The sequence below is a fragment of the Leuresthes tenuis genome, unplaced genomic scaffold, assembly GCF_036924035.1.
Source record: "Leuresthes tenuis unplaced genomic scaffold, fLeuTen1.0.hap1 SCAF_7, whole genome shotgun sequence".
Lineage (NCBI taxonomy): Eukaryota > Metazoa > Chordata > Actinopteri > Atheriniformes > Atherinopsidae > Leuresthes > Leuresthes tenuis.
The window spans coordinates 22,740,236-22,756,357 of record NW_027325361.1 but is presented as its reverse complement, the minus strand read 5'-3'; the positions used below and the strand labels follow the sequence as shown (position 1 = coordinate 22,756,357).

General features: G+C 42.5%; 2 protein-coding genes across 2 annotated transcripts in view; one reads left to right on the top strand and one right to left on the bottom strand.

The window, feature by feature from the left end:
* Window positions 1–16,122, bottom strand: part of scfd2 (sec1 family domain containing 2) — a 95,141-nt gene that overhangs the window by 44,789 nt on the left and 34,230 nt on the right. The window contains exon 5 of the mRNA XM_072389975.1: window positions 5,213–5,495. Coding sequence (XP_072246076.1) covers window positions 5,213–5,495 — 283 coding nt within the window. The remainder of the gene's footprint in view (window positions 1–5,212; window positions 5,496–16,122) is intronic.
* dcun1d4 (DCN1, defective in cullin neddylation 1, domain containing 4 (S. cerevisiae)) overlaps window positions 1–16,122 on the top strand; it is a 163,613-nt gene that overhangs the window by 122,342 nt on the left and 25,149 nt on the right. The window lies entirely within an intron of this gene.

Below are 16,122 nucleotides of genomic sequence, written 5' to 3'. Positions count from 1 at the left end.
ACATGGGTATGTTGCATTCCCCCTGAGGTCTAAGGTTCAGGGTAGATTAGGTCCACTGAAGTGTGTCGCTCCACCTCACCAGTATCTGCTGGAGTCTCGGCACTGGCATGCTGTGCTTCAGCTGTATTAACAAAAAAATCTGTTAATGTTACAGATTTCTACTGGGTTTGGGGTGCTGGGTATTTGTGCCTTAGAGGATAACCGCTGTGAAATAATCAGAGCTTCATGTTATATTGATCTGATTTGACTGCTTTCTTGTCACAATTTGAGCTCTGTCAATTATTTTGAAGTTTCCAGAATGAATGTAGTTTGAATGTTGTGTTACAAACAGTAAGAGACAGAAAGCTGGAAATGAAACGCTGGGATTACTTAACCTAACAGAAATGGTTACTGAATCAAGCCTCACCCCGTAGGTTCAGGGGACTCTCAATAGTACTGTCTCATTACCAGGAGCCATTTTGAGCCTGAATTCTCTCCCTCATTTTGAGCATGAATCTTCTCCCCCATAACTCTGTTTAGCCTCTGGTCCTGCGGTCGAAAACAGAGGGGACCGATGAAAAGACTCCCCTAAAAGACCCTGGATCCTGGAAAAGGTTCCTGCAGTTGACATGTGGCCATAAGGACTGCTCGACTTTGCCTTCCTGAGAATGTAGGAGCTACTCTGCAGATTCAAAGCAGAAATCCTTAACCACAACATTAATGGCTGATTTTTATGGACATGATGACGATGTATGATAACAGCCTGACTGATAGCATATGTGGACATTAACATACTAAAATAACAACTTTTCCAGGAACTTAATCCTATTCTTAGTTACCTGTATTCTTCCTGTTACATAATGTGATCACATTTAGCTTTATGGCCTCTATTCTTACCCAACTAAGACAAACCTGTGATTTAATTTCAAATGGGCTTCTTAGCCAGAAATGTTAATAGCAACTGTTGCAGAGATAAACAAAACAACAGCACAGGCGTAATTTACCCCCCAAAAATGGGGTGCCACCCCCATTGGCAGCAGATCATTTGAATTGAGGGTTGGGACCTTCGTGGATTTGGTTTGTTCTGGCACATTTTATACACTTCACCTGCCAGTGGTCTCTTTGATTCGAATCACTAAAGCCTGGGTACAGAATGAGGGGACAGTACTAAGAAACAACCTCTGTGCTGACTTGGGAAAACACTGTGGGGTGCAAGAGTGGGGGGGGGGGTTAATGACAACTGTGTGTGGCCCAGCCTGTTAACCAGGCCTGCATGGCTCAGCAGCGAGGAGCTGAAGAGACTGTTAATTAAAGTCTGAACTCCATGTCATCAGCTTATCTGATGAAGAGGGAGAACAGTGCCATCGGCTGCTTTGGTCACCCTGGGGTCTACTGTTCTCTCATCATATATGAATGAGTGTATATGTGTCTTTGTGTTTGTGTAACAGAGGAGGAAGTAAGGAAAATCCACCAATTAAAAATAATTGGGACTAATTTCATAAGCAAAGTGCAACAGGGGAAATATATTTAATCAGGCGCAATCATTAGACTCACTTATGCTCTACTTCCTTTGCTACCAGCAAGATGCTTTGGGGCCTCTGAGTGAGGGGAAGAAGAGGGAGTTTAAGGAGGTAGAAAAGAAAGTGAAAAAGAGACATGGAAACATAAAAACAAAGAGAAGTAAAGTTAAAAAAGTAGACAGACAGAGTTGGTGGCCAAAGTTATGTGCGATCCCTTTCATGTCCCTTGCCTGGCCCAAGTTGCCGTGCCAACCCAAACACCAGCGTTGGGGAGGTCCGACTCTCCCTCTGCTCCCCTCTTCCTTGCCCCATGCACACCCCACTGACAGGATGAATAACAAACCCAATGAGTGACTGAGGCTGAGGAAGAAGAGCATGAGAGGAAAATAATGCAATTCCAGTTAAAATTCCTGTTTTGCTCTACAAGTCATTCAGTGACTTTCCTTCCCTCTTCTGTCATTGCACCGAGTAAATCACAAGCATCAGCATCACGTGGGGTTTGGACCTCACATTCTCCCTGCTGGAGCTGTATACCCACTCCCTGACATTAAGTATACACAAAGTATGATCCATCATCCTGAGCCAGCAAGATGGTTCATGGGTGGAGAAATTGGAAAATTTGGCATGGCCTTTATTTCTTGGTCTATTTTGTCCCAATACTGAGAGAAGAACGTTTTTCAAAAGAGGGAGGATGTTTGATTCTTTACCAAAGAAAACCAAGATTCAACGAGGCTGACAGGAAACAAGTATGAAAAGCACTAATTTTTTGCCCTCTAACCCGCATAAATGTAGTTTTTCCCACAACTGAACGATGGATTAACAGTAAGTGCTCAGAGCTATTTACAACTTGCACACATCACATACACCGCACCCATGTACACTGTAGATTGTCTGGCAGCAGCCTATCAGACTAAAGCTTTATGTGGAGTCTGGGTTCCCTATCCAATCCCATCGTTTGCTATGGCTCTGCAGGGTTGCCCACAACCAATGTGGATTTTCCCACATGTGGTGTTGGCTGTGGAGCGTTTGGTTTAGGAGCTCATTTCCCAGTCTGCAATAAGCGGAACCATTTTCTTGGATAAATACTGTTTGGGCTTTAATCAAAGCCATACACTAAGACAACAATGCAAAGAGATACTGAGCTGGATAGTATCTAAGTTAATTTTCAATGCATAAACACAGAGTGACCAAAAAACTAACACACGCATGCACACACGCACACAAAAAACCTGAATTGCAAACTTTGAAACCCTAGTTCTACATGTGAACATATTGAGGAGTCTTCTTTGAGTGTCTTTCATTTCTACACTTTGGTGTGAAGAAGATGAAAAATAAATAACTTACAACTGTTACACTATGTCTTCCAATGTCTGTTATTAAGAAACTACACTGCAGTGTCAGGAAACAATTACGCTTTTCACCTTTTGAAGCTTGGGTGTAAATGGAACAAATGAGCTTGGGACTTAGCATCAAAGACTAACAGAGCATGTTGTGTATGTTAGAGATTTCCTTTGTTTTATTGCACAATATCACATATAGAATACTCCAGAGTTGGGTCATGAAATTAGCCTTATTAAATATTTGGTGTGACAGGCCAGGGCACTCTGACAACTCCCAAAGCAGGTTTGGAATGCTTCAACTGCAGTTCCAGCAGCTAATATGCTAACCAGCTGTGACTGACCTCCCACTGTGCTGTTCTGCATAATTTTGTTAAGTCAAACAATGACCGACGCAAGCTAAAAAGCTCAGCTATGGTTAGCTAACAAGCCTGTTAGCTTAGTTTGCTACAAAGAAGACAGGGAGTTTATTGAAATCTGCAGCTTTGCAAACCCTTTCAAGAGCTGTCTGAGCCATCACATCATTACGCCCGCACCCTCCTTCTTGGACTCCTGAGCTCTCTGTTTCAGAAAAAAGAAAAAAATCATACTGGTCCCTAAAAGTTGCAGATCAAAACTGAGTTGAAAATATTACTTTTTTGGGCAAAAACAGTATGTGCAAATATGCAGGGTATGGATTATGAAACAAGACACTGCTTGCTGCTAATTTAGACACTTCTTCAATTCTTGAGGCACAAACCAGGAATCTGGAAGATTTATTTTTCATTTGCTTTAAAACACTGCCTTAATAGTCGTTTGTTGTTGGAAACTAAAGGAAAGATTCACCAGGGTTGACAGGAAACATGTACAAGAAAAAAAACAAACTACAGCGCAGGGCAGTCTGAGAAACGCCATTTCCTGAAGATGCTCTTTAATTTAATTCCCAGAAGGAGGTAATTAGCAGGCTCTGGGTGTGTTGCACTAGCCTGTCCTGCTTACTTTCCTAAAGTCACTTGTTCTTATTGCTTTCTTCGGGCACTCTTGCTCCTGTATATTGTTCTTGTGTCTCTTCACCCTGTTTGTGCATGCACTGTGTGTATCTGCAGTGTGTTAGCTAAGCCTGGGCTACTTGCTGCAGCCAAGTGGAACAAAACAGAAGAATTTGTAAAAACACTGTTCTCATGGCGACCAGGTTTCATTCAACGTCTGGTTTCCATTTGAGTCCTTTAATTGGGGAGAATGTCACAATCAATGTTTTGCTGTGGATGCTGAGAGAGACGGCCTCCTCCTCATGTTACCCAAGACAACCCGCTTCATCGGCTGCCATAAAACCTCTCTCGCAGACACCAGTGCATGCACATATACACACGTTCAAATATAAAAGTGCGCGCACTGCCAGACTCCTTTCAATGGTTGGGGCCTGTGTACATGCATATTTAGATTTTTCTGTCTTAAACACACCTGGCACACTGTGACAGGCTCATTTCAAATGAAGTATTTATAACAGAGTCAGATTTTTAACATGAGCCACATCTCTTAGCTTGTGCCTGCCTGGAGGCCCCTGGATTCCAAACTGCACTAAGCCAAGTCGAACAGGAAGAGGGAGAGACTATGAGAGGGGGGAAAGGGAGTGAAAGAAGAGTTCAGCAGTCTTTATTAGCGTTTTACACAGATTTAAAAACCCCATATACGACATGAAAAACAATTTGCGATATGAGACTAAACCTCAGTGTATTATTTCAGGGCATCTGTTAAGGTACGGCCAAAACTAAAAGTAGGACTAATTATGAACTCCGTGGCAGGGGAGGTTAAAGACTCAAGGTTAAAGATGCTATTACTCTGGGAGGTGCAGCCGGCTGTGGTGTGGAGGTAGACGGTTCATTCATCTTATGAGATGGCCTTGATCTGTTCTACCACACAGTTACCAGCTCAGCTCGACAAACTAAAGGTCTAGTGTTCGACTCAAAGAGCGCAGAAAGTACACACAACCACTGGTGCTCATTAGCTACATAATAAAACAATTGGTATTCATACAGTACAGTTGCACGGTGAGCAAAGGAATCTAATTGTTATAGCAGAGGTTAAAATGAAGGGCCGTTTCTCTCCAACACTTATCCACATACACAAAATTCAGGCATTTCCACACTCGGCTATGCGTGTAGCTGCTTGGCAGAATGACAAGATGGTGTGTGTTTGTGTGCGTGAGTGTGACACAAGGAGTGTAAGAGAAGGATGGGGTGTGAGGACTTTGATAAAAATCCTCCCATTAACAGCACTGGAGGCAGAGAGAAGGGAAATAAACAATCAGTTGCTCACACCTTCTTACAGAAAGTCTGGCAAACTGTGTGTTCTCCCGAAAGCACAGATAACACTGCGAGCACATAAACTCTTTCTCACCGGTGAGTTTCAGGAGCAAGGGGCTGAGTTCTGTCTCTCGTGTGATGAGCAGTGTGAGCGCTCCTATCAGGTCCCTCTCCAGCTTGTCCTCGGTATCCCGCTCTGTGCACTGGGCTTCATCAGCAAGGGAGTACAGATAGACCAGCAGGAGGATCAGTTCATCTGGACCGCACTCGTCCTCCCCGAGCCTCGACCCCAAGGATGAGCTGTCCTCGCCTACACGGGGCTTCATCAAGGGCAGCAGCTGCCTCAGCACAGCAGGGAAATCAGAGTCCCCGAGAGCCTGAACACACAAGACAAAAAACATAAAACAAGTGGTTTGCCAGCAAAGTGCAAATTCCCACTGATCGTAACAAAAATGACCCGAGCAGTGACACAGATGATGAAAACTTTGACAAAGCATGCTAAAGATTTGATAAAAAGGTTATGCCTGTATGATGGATCTGAGGCTTCCACAAGATAACTTAACATCACATGATGTTTGTTTGTTCCTAAATAGTTTTACAGGAAGGGAGTTATATATTCAGAGTAAATCCCCGCTTCTTTGATTCTCCAGAAAGTTGCCAACGAACTGACTTTTAGTAAGAAGTAATCAAGATACAATTAGTCAATTAGTCAAATTTAGAAGCTGCTGGAGGCAAGATTTTTGTTATTTTGTTTTACGTAAAACTGGGGTCACAGTTCTCAGCTGTTTTGAGTCTTTTTGTCATGAAATCAACTGCTGGCAGAAGCTTCTTATTTCCAACATGAGAATGGTCAGTGGCCTGTACGGGTCATTGAAAATCCTTCATCTTGTGCCTCCTGATGTAGTCCATGGTGAGGAGCAGTTAGAGTCATTATGGCATATAAATGGTCCTCTTTCCATCATCAGCTTATGTATAGTTAAATGTTTACTTTATCTGTGTTTGTACTCATTTCAATCCATTCTTTCCTTTACCACTGAAAAATTGCCTGTGCCACTGACACCAACACAAGCTCAAAGCATGATTGAATCGCCATGTGTTTGAGAGTCGGAGAGGTGTTGTTTTCATAAAAAGCTGCACCTCTTTTCCTCCAAACTTACCTTCGCTCATTGTGGACAGAAAGTTCTGTTAATCGAGTACCTGAATCAGTCTAAAGGACTTTCCAAACTTCATCAGGCATGCACAGATGCTCATTTGTATCTCTTGTGAGATGCAGGATGAAGTTGTTTTTTTCCCCTGATGATTCTTCTACAGGGGTCATATTTGTGCAGGTTTTGCTGTGTAGTAGAACAGAGCACCACCACTTCAGAGACTGCTTAATCTTGTTGAAGGGCATTTGCAGTCAAACAGAGGTTTTAAATGCCTTTCCAGCAAGCCTACGAGTTTTCTCTGAAAGTTGTTCTTAGTCTTTTATATTTCAGTTAGACCACCAAAGTTCCTCTGAAATACCATTTCTTGATTTCTGTGCAAACTGACAAAAATGTGACCTGAAAATGCTTTGCTATGTCTTTAAAGCTCCTGCTTTGTGGGCATGATTTATTTTTAATTTCAGAGGGCTACAGGCTGATCATACTAACACATATTCCTATCCTATATTAGAGTCGCTGCATGGAGGACTGAGTTCCAGCAGATCAACATCCAGAGAGAGTCATGCTGCACATGCACAGCATATAAAAGCATATAAAGTCAATGGACGAGTGTGCACGGTTGCAGCAAAGATTAGCTACAAGGTCATCCACAAAGATGAAGACATTTACATCAGAAGCACTCCATCTGAACCTAGTGCACAGCTATATCAGTCCTGTTAGGCAGCTTCTGAGAGGAGCCCACAACTGTTGGTTTGGACATGGTTCGAAGAGTCTGTGTATTTATAAATTTGGACATTTGCATGACTTGGTCTTCCCTAACAATGATAGTGCATACACCACAGCCCTTACAAGCTCATCAAGCTTAGTAAAAGTGATCTATAAGCTCAAATCTCTAGGTGTGTCCACACTTTTACACAGTCAGTGAATGTCATAAGAGAGCACCAGAATCTCAGATCAACAAACAAAGCTAAATCTGAAACCTAACGTGGAGACCTTCGAGCAACTTATTGAGCTTAAGATCTCTGTTAAACCAGAGCATGTGCTCTTATATGTTTCATTATGCATTTCAGTGTGGAACCTGGTTTACTTTGTGGGGAAAAAACCCCACCAAACTGCAGGGATACTCACGTGTGACTACAACGCAGAGCAGAGAGCTCGATTAACAAAAATTGCATTGTGATGAAATCAGATGATTCTCATTGGTTAGTGCATTTGTTTCTGTAAGTGTAAAAATAGTGTAAATGTTTAAATCACGGGCTCAGTATGAGTGACCTCATTGTTCCATTTGCTAATTTCACTGCTCTGTGAGAGGCTGAGGTAACACTTAATGTTGATTCATTCTTTTGCTGGATTAGCACTGAACTGTTTTTTCCTTCTCCATCAGTCAAGCACACAGTCAATGAGTCTAATTTTGAAGCAATGTTTAGGTGCAGTGACCTGTTTTTGCGAGCCGGTCTGAGCAGGTCTGAACATATCGTTGACCCGATTGGTTGAATGGTGCACTGGTCCAACATGCCGTAGATCAGTGGACCTTTCACAGAACACTGGCCACTTTCACAACAAGGGTGAGCTCACAGACCTATAAAACTAGGGTGTGGCGCTAATCTGTCAGATGAACAGTGTGAAATCAAATGGAAAAAAAAGGGATGAAGGAGGGGGGGGGCACGCAATAGGGTCACAGATTGATGGGCAAAGTGAAAACTAAAACAGGGAGAAGGAGCTAAGAAAGATACTCAGATATTACAAGTAATTACAAGCACAAATAAGTAAGCTTCAGCTGACAGTACAAAGGAAATGACTGTTGGCAAAAAAAAAACTTATGTTTGTTTTGGATTACGCTATAAATGGCCCCATGGATATATTTGAGAAGGGCTTTGTCTTCCTCTCACAAAGACCAACAGGCTCTGAGAATGAGGGGCTTTAGACATTGTGGTGGGCCCACTGGGGGACGCTGTGTCTGACCCAGTGGAACGGATCACTGAGCCAAACATGCAATACGGTCCGGAGATTGAATCACAGCCACAGAACTCACTGACTATCCCTCAAGAAGCAGAGTTTGGACTGTTGCTTTATTTATTTGTTAAAAATGAATGTTCGTCTGAAGAGTAAACACAATAAAATATTATCTTCGGTGACTCTGTTGATGTGGGATCTTCCCAAATAAAGTCAACAGAAATCAACACTGCTGAAGGTGACATCCATCACATCCGGAGCATCCAACATGCAAGGTATCCCAGGAACACACTCTTGCTCGCCTGTTCACTCTAACAAGGCCTCTTTCCTGCCTCAGCCCGAGCCAACCACTTGCCCCTGGAGACGGTTCAAATACAATCACACCACACATTTTTCTTCTTAAACATTGTGAAATCAAATACCTCTCCAAGTTGCACTCGTCTGAACTGCCAAACAATGTTTGGGATCTTTCCCTCGCTCATTCTGCTGGTGGACAGCAGCGAGAAAAGAAAGACAAAGGATATTAAGATCTGTTGAAATGCAAACTGCTGAGCACTTTCTCTTTCATCTCTCACTTTAGAGCATCTATTGATCACCAACATCTCTGTCTGCACAAGGACGTTCAATTGGTCCTGTAGGTTCTAAAAGAAGAGTGCCACAGTCAGCAAGTAACATTTTCATTTGAGAAGTACCTGTTGCTATGCAACTTTGGCATCAGACGCTCTGAGCATTGGACAACAAAGAAAGAAAGGGCTGAAAGAGGAGATCTGGAGGGACTCTGGGCATCTACATCATTTGTCAAGAACTACTTCACTCAAAACCCTGAGCTTATGTTACCTCCTGGACATCTGAGCACACAAACAGTACAGCAAGCATCTCGCGTTTTCAGCATTTGCTCTAGTTTTTTCAAATTCTTTTTGGCTTGCGTCCACCTTCTGTGAAGCTAATTCCACTTATGATTGCTTGTTGATTGCTCACATGCGATAACCACAGTGTCAGCTTGAATTGTGAGCTTTTCGAGCAAAGAGTGACTTTGATTCATGTTCACATAGATGTTTTTTAACTTATCAAGCAGAACAAAAAGCATTTTTATTTATTTATTTTTTTTTTTAAACGGGAGTCACGTATATGCCTGCCAACTATCCAAAATCATTCACTTCTGTCATAGCTCTCTCCAACTTGTCGTCAATATACCTCCTCTGAGATCAGTTGTTCTGAGTCAGACGGGATAAAAAACACCTTGTAGTCTGAACAACGTGGCAAGTCACAGATTGTATGCTGTAGTATAACTTTCTGTTACTTTCCACAGCATGATTTCCCTAATTTTGAGCACAGTGCTATCTGTGTACAGTGTGGTATGTGCATATTTTTTCACGTGCTACAGGAAGCATGCAGTGTAACTGGGTCCCTTCAAGAGATTTGTTAAAGCTACCGTCAGCTGCATGCCATGGCGCCAGAGCAGGAAATGGAAGTCTTTGGAACAGAATTGGTACTGAGCTGAGTGAAGCTGACTGGGAAGACTGACTTAAGCGCTCTCAAGTACTGACGTTAAACTCAACAATGCCTGACTCACGGCGCTGGAACTCAATGTGGAATACTATGGAATGATGGGAATGCCACAAAAAGGAATGAATCTGTATAAGAAAAAGAAAATGAATGAAGAACTATAAAGATGAATTATTGAAAAATAAATGTGGATGGATTTTTTTTAATGAACTTCGAAGTAAATTAATAAAAAAAATACATCCACATTTATTTTTCATTAATTCCTGTTTATAGTACCACCCTGGACAGGTCACCAGTCCTTCACAGGGAGACACACAACCCTTAGACTGCATACAACATTTAAGTGTTTTTAAATTGGCACGCAAGCTAATGCCTACCCTAACTCTAACCCAAGTAAAACCTATTCTTGACATGCTAAAGAAAGAGCATTCCTCTAACTTTATAAAAAGACAAGCAATTTCCCAAGAGACCCTGAGAGAAATACTATTGGTGATAGAAAGACTGATCTCTATCCTATGAACTGTGCAGATTTAGGGACAGTGCTCCTTCCAGGAGTTCCAACATTACTGCTATAATAACAGGAAGCTAACATTATTATTACAATTACTGAATCCACTGGCCCTGCTGCCATGCGCTAATGTGACCATTAAACAAAATTACAGATCAACAATGGCATTTCTCTGACAAAGTAATGCTAATTTTAGGGCTCGCAATTACTCAGACAAAGCCATTACTTTAAATTACTTGAAAGTTTCTTGTCATGACACAATATTTCCCAAAGAAAAGTTGACTGTGTATAAAATATAGAACCCTTCTTTGTTGTCTGAGTGGGCTCAGCAGATTGGCCAACTCTAAATGGGTTGTTGGTAGAAGGCTGAAGCATCACTGGCCTCTTCAACAGACTTTTGCACCAATCATAAGCTCATTCTTGCATTATGGTCTGTTTTGAATCTGTCCGCCAGTGATTGACAGATTACTGTTTGGCATTTCCAACCATCCTGGGGTCCATAAAGGCTCAATCTCGTCCAATCACAGAGTCGAGCCAAACTCCGCCCCAGCCCAGCTCAGCCTGAACAGGAAACCAGCTCCAGATGCAACCCCTGGAGGAAGGTGAGTGTTTCAGATGCAGTGCAGTACGCTAACCAGAACCAGGCCTCGCTCGCATTGCTCACTGCCTGCACAATGAACCTTTTTCTGGGCCTGAGGGGAAGGGGGAGGGGCGGGTTTGGAGGTGTAGGTCTCAGATAGAGAGCAAGAAGGTCAGTAATTCTTGGCCAAAGTCCCTGGCCAGCCAAGAGTCAACTCAAGGAGATGCCAGGCAATTTGTTATTACCATAGCAACCGTAAAAAAAAGCTCACTGCATTCTTTTGAAAACACACATATGTGCTTAATTTGCAAATATGTAATCACATCCAATTTGCATTCACGAATAACAACACGCAAAGCTGGAAGGAAAACAAGCAGACTTCAAAAAAACTGAATACATAAATCCTGAAGCCAGAAGACTGCAACTCAATTTTGACTCTAAATCATGTACAGCAAGTTCACTATTGATTTCTGCTAGAACAGCAGAAGGGCAAACAAGCATGTCTTCACACTCAGAGAGGCTGGCAAGATTCTGAATATGTAAACAATACCAGAACTCAGAGGAAAATCAAAAACCTTTTCCCAGACATTCTGTTAATGAGTGCGACGCATATTACCCCTCCAGCACAACCGCTCACACACAGAACCGCCGCAGAGACACATGTTCATTGTATCCTGCGGCGATGACAATGACGAATCCGACGATGGCTTCACCGGAAAGTTTCTGTTTATCAAAAGGCGGAAATTTGCCTTAAGTTGAGCTAGAGTGGAAAAATAAAGTTTATCTCTGGATCTCTTTTCACAGCCATTATACTGTCATGTGCGAAAGGTGTAGACAATGCAGCAGGTTTTTGTCAAGGAGAGCGGAAATGGAATGGAATGGAAACACAAAGAAGAGATAGTGTGCACCCAGAACCATACGCACACCGAACAGCAGAGAATCCCTTGTGAATCAAATCCATCAACTAGCTTGAATCTCACTCATGAGTCCCATATCTTTGCATCCCCCTCTTTTTTCTTTTTAAACAAAGAACGGCAAAGAAATTGCACTGCAGATCATATTGGTGTTGGTTCGGTATCATGTGCAAACAGCACACATTCTCACAGGTGAATATTGCCACATCATATTTGCTTTTTTCTCACAATTGTGACCTTTCAGAGGGCTGTAAAAGAACGTGAGAAACTGTTAACACTACAACATCTGCAGACATCAGTGTTTACTTGCCCTCTTAGAGCTACTGCTCTTCAAGAGCCGTAATAAGTGTCTGCCGATGCAAGCCAAACATTTCTTACTGCTGCTGCTTTTCATGAAAGCAAATGCAACTGAGAAAACAGGTGGCTTTTATTGTGGGGAAGAAACAGCAGAGCGAACTTTACTGCGTCCTGGTGTTGAGATGAAACCCACTCACACCGTATGTGGAACGCATTCAGATGATGGTTACTGTGATCTTTGACTGAAAGTAGCGACTGAAGGGGAGTTTGTTTGGTATTACATGACATGCATTGTTACCACAAGCGACCACAGGTAGTGAAAAATAAACCCGAGGGATTAGCTCTCTCCTCTAAACTTTTCATCACCCAGGTGACTTGATGACTATGCAAAACCCTGCTTGAAAACAGAAGAAAACTGGCCAGGGTTTTCTTTACAGCAAATCTATTAGCACCCTGTAAAACACGGGATGCACAGCCTAAGCCACTACTGGTTAACTCCTGCATAGACTGAAAAAATGACAGAGGAGCCAAAAACACAACAAAGGATAAGGGAATAAAGATAAGACTACTTGATTGATTGGCTGATTGGACAGAGTGTTGTAAAGTACAAGATTTACGGTGGCCCTGAAAGCTCCGTGCACTGGAACAGAAAACACATGCAAGCAGACGAAACGCAAACAAATCAAGCAGTCGTCTTCAACAGTCTGACAACGCAGGCACAGCAGTAAAGAAGGTTACAAAGACTGAAGACATGGCATTTTCTGTGCGGTTGTGCTTTTAAATTCTTATTTGCATGTATTTTCTAAAGTTGCAGTGCACTGAGCACTGGATTAAAAAAAGCTCTTCTAGCAAAGGTGACCTCTGGTCTGGATCCATCATCCTGATGCCTGTTCTGCTGATTGAAATAAAGACATAAATCTTGGCGTTAAACAAGGCCCGCATTACCACACAGGGTGTGTTTTCTTTCTGCCAAACCATGTGGTCTCTGCATGCTGATCTTTATGCTGGACTGTTGAGGGGGAAATCCACAGAAAAGTGCACACAGGTGCACACAGCTGAAGTTCAACTCGCTAGAGGAGGGTTGAAAAGGGAGCTGTCTCTCTGTCAGTACATGAAAAAGCTTTCGATGGCTTTTACACCAGTCCTCCAGTCTCTCCCACCTTTCATCCTCTTTAATCCACCGACTCCACATCTTTCTGCCTTTTATCTGCATTTGTCTCCTCTTAAAGTCTGTGTGACAAAAACTGGTCTGGCTCAGAGCTCAAGGGCTGTAATTTGGAGAAGACATGGGACTCAATCACAGAAACAAACACACAGTTCTCTCCCTCCGCCCTGCCACCTCCAGTCAGCCACATGGTGGTCACTGCGGCTGGAGCCTGTCTGCCCGGCACACGACACCCTGCCTGCTTATCTCACTTAGGCGAAGATCTGCACTTCTTTCTTAGAAAAATTAACTTTAAAGGTAAAAATTTTCATTAAGGTCCAACTCTCAAAGAGTGTTTGGAAACAAGAGAATTAAAGAGACTTGTTTTTTTTTTCTTTATGGTTGTATTGGCTGCAACAGATTATGGTGCAATTCACAAGAAGAGAGTTGCTCTGCAACCACAAACCCCAGGGCCACGTTAAACCTCCCGCACTTTTCTCACACTGAGAAGAACTGAGTCATTCGCATTTACGGTTAGACACATGTATGCAGGCAATCGCACAGAAACACACACACACACACATCCTTCCTATTGCAAGGGATAGTACATTGTATCCACTACTAATTGACTAAAGAGGCTCCTGCAGGGAGAAAACACCCTGAAGTGAAACAGAGTGTTTCTAGTCAAAGCTGTATAAAACAACCCCAGTTCAGCTGATGGAAGTCAAAGCAAAGCAGCAAACTTCAACATTCTGCAGTTTTACAGTTTCACTTCGCAGCACAGACGCTCAAAAACGGTTTTGATAGCATAGATCACTTTTTGTTTTACCAGCGGTAATAGCGTAGCTGGTATGTTTTCACCTGGGTGTGAGTGTGTGTGTGTGTGTGTTATCTTGGTAAAAGATGCTCCTCGAGACACTGTAGTGGCAGCACCACAGAGGAAGTTTTGAGTATTTTGGTGGTTATCCTGTGGATACATTTTGTCAACAATACAGCATGATAAGCCAGCAGTCAGGAAAGAAACAACAGTGCAGTCGAGTTAAAATGAAGGCAGAGCTTAGTCTGACCTGTGAATTCACCAACCCATGTTAGAATCTAGTTACTACTCATGTACTCATGGGTGGAAAGGTCAAACGCCGACTGATGTGGCTCTCATCACAAGACAGTTTCCATTCTTTTCTTTTTTTTTTTTTTAATGAAAGAGTAAAACAGACCCTGTGATCCCAGTGTCTGTCTCACATGTGGAGGGGAGGGTGTTGAACACATGGCGATGGGGGTTGAACACCAAACCTGCAAAACGGAGGGGATTTCAAAATAAGAGCTCAATTTGCACTGGTAGAGCAGGGCAAGGCTAAATGTGCAATTCTTGAAAATCTAGTGTGATTCTGTTCCGTTTTTAAGCCTAATTTATGTGAAAGAGTGTACAAGACAGCGCACCTTAGAGAGGGATAAAGTTTTTGCATAAGACAGATTCAGTTCCAGGGCTTGTGGAGAAATGTGGGGAAAGGAACATCGGGGGGCACTGTTGCGCCACACCAAGCCCAGAAATGCTCACGTTCAGCCTGCACAGACTCAACCACATCTCTCTTCTTTTTCCCTCCAAAACTCTGTCCAGGAAAAGTCCTCAATTATCAGGACAAAAAACTGGAGTCGACATAAACTGTTAGCTGCCTGCTATGTGGATCATAGCTCTGTGACTGCATCTCTGTCCAAACTGTCATTTCTGACTAGTTGTCTAGCAGTTTGTCATCGTAGGCTGCCGTGGAGATCTGCGACGGGTGACTTTCTGTACTCATGATTGAATAAAACATGGAATATATCACCATCAAACTGAGAGCTGCGTCACTTACTGGTGTGTTTGTCAGTATTATGAGGTACAGCTGGTGTGTCCACTGAAGAGGAGGTGTGTGTGCGTGGGGCACATATTCTTGTGCCACATCTGGCAGAAGGCAGGGCTTCTTTTCTGACCTCACATTAACACACAGGTCAGAGAGGTAATGTGGTATCTATATGGAGCAATTCTAAGAGAAAAACAAAAAGGTGATATGCACATTGCACATCTGTTTTTAAGTAATGGGGTGTAAGACTCACTAAGGGAGGCTCTGTATTTCATATTTTTTCTGTTGTGTAAATAAGTTCTTCATCATCATAATCTGGACTTTCCCGCCAACCTGAGCATATCTCTATGATAGACTGACAAACACGCCTACGCATGTCTGCTCTTCCCTAAACATTTATAGAAACTCATTACAGAGAGGGGCAATGGAAAACAACTTATCTCCCTCCATTTCCTAACACATTCACACACCTGGGTGGATGTTCAGAATTAATGGAACGTTGTTTATGAAATCATAGTTACAAACAAGCAAGGAAAAAAGATCCTGCAGGACACTCATTATGTAAGAAAATAAAAACCAAGGAGGAGAGGAAAAACAAAGTTTGGGTTGATGGGAAGGGAACAACCTCCACTGAGAGATGTTATCGATGCAGTGACGGTGGTGTGAGTGTGCTGGCTGAGACACACGATACTCCCCCATGACCACATTTGTTCTGCGACTCATGACTTATTCTGTATTGATCACTCGATTATGACTTACAGGATTATTTTAGTGTCCGAGAAGAGGCTAACGAGAGAAGTGTTGAAGTCAATAAAAGCCGAAAGAGGATGAAACAAAACAGATATTCTAACGTCTGCATGCAAGCACTAAAAAGGATTCTGCAATAACCAAGTGCAGACAATTCATAAACAAAGTAGGGTCAGAGAATGGAGGCCACAGGGATGGGTAATAATGCCAGAAAAAAAAACTTTCCAATCAAAAGGATAAAAGAGACACATAATTATCAGTAACTGTCAAACTTTTACTATTTCAAACTTTTTATCTAATTCAGAACTTAACTCAAATACACACTCGCTGAACAGTTAAAGCCACTCTTGGCTAAGAAACTGGTTCTCTAAT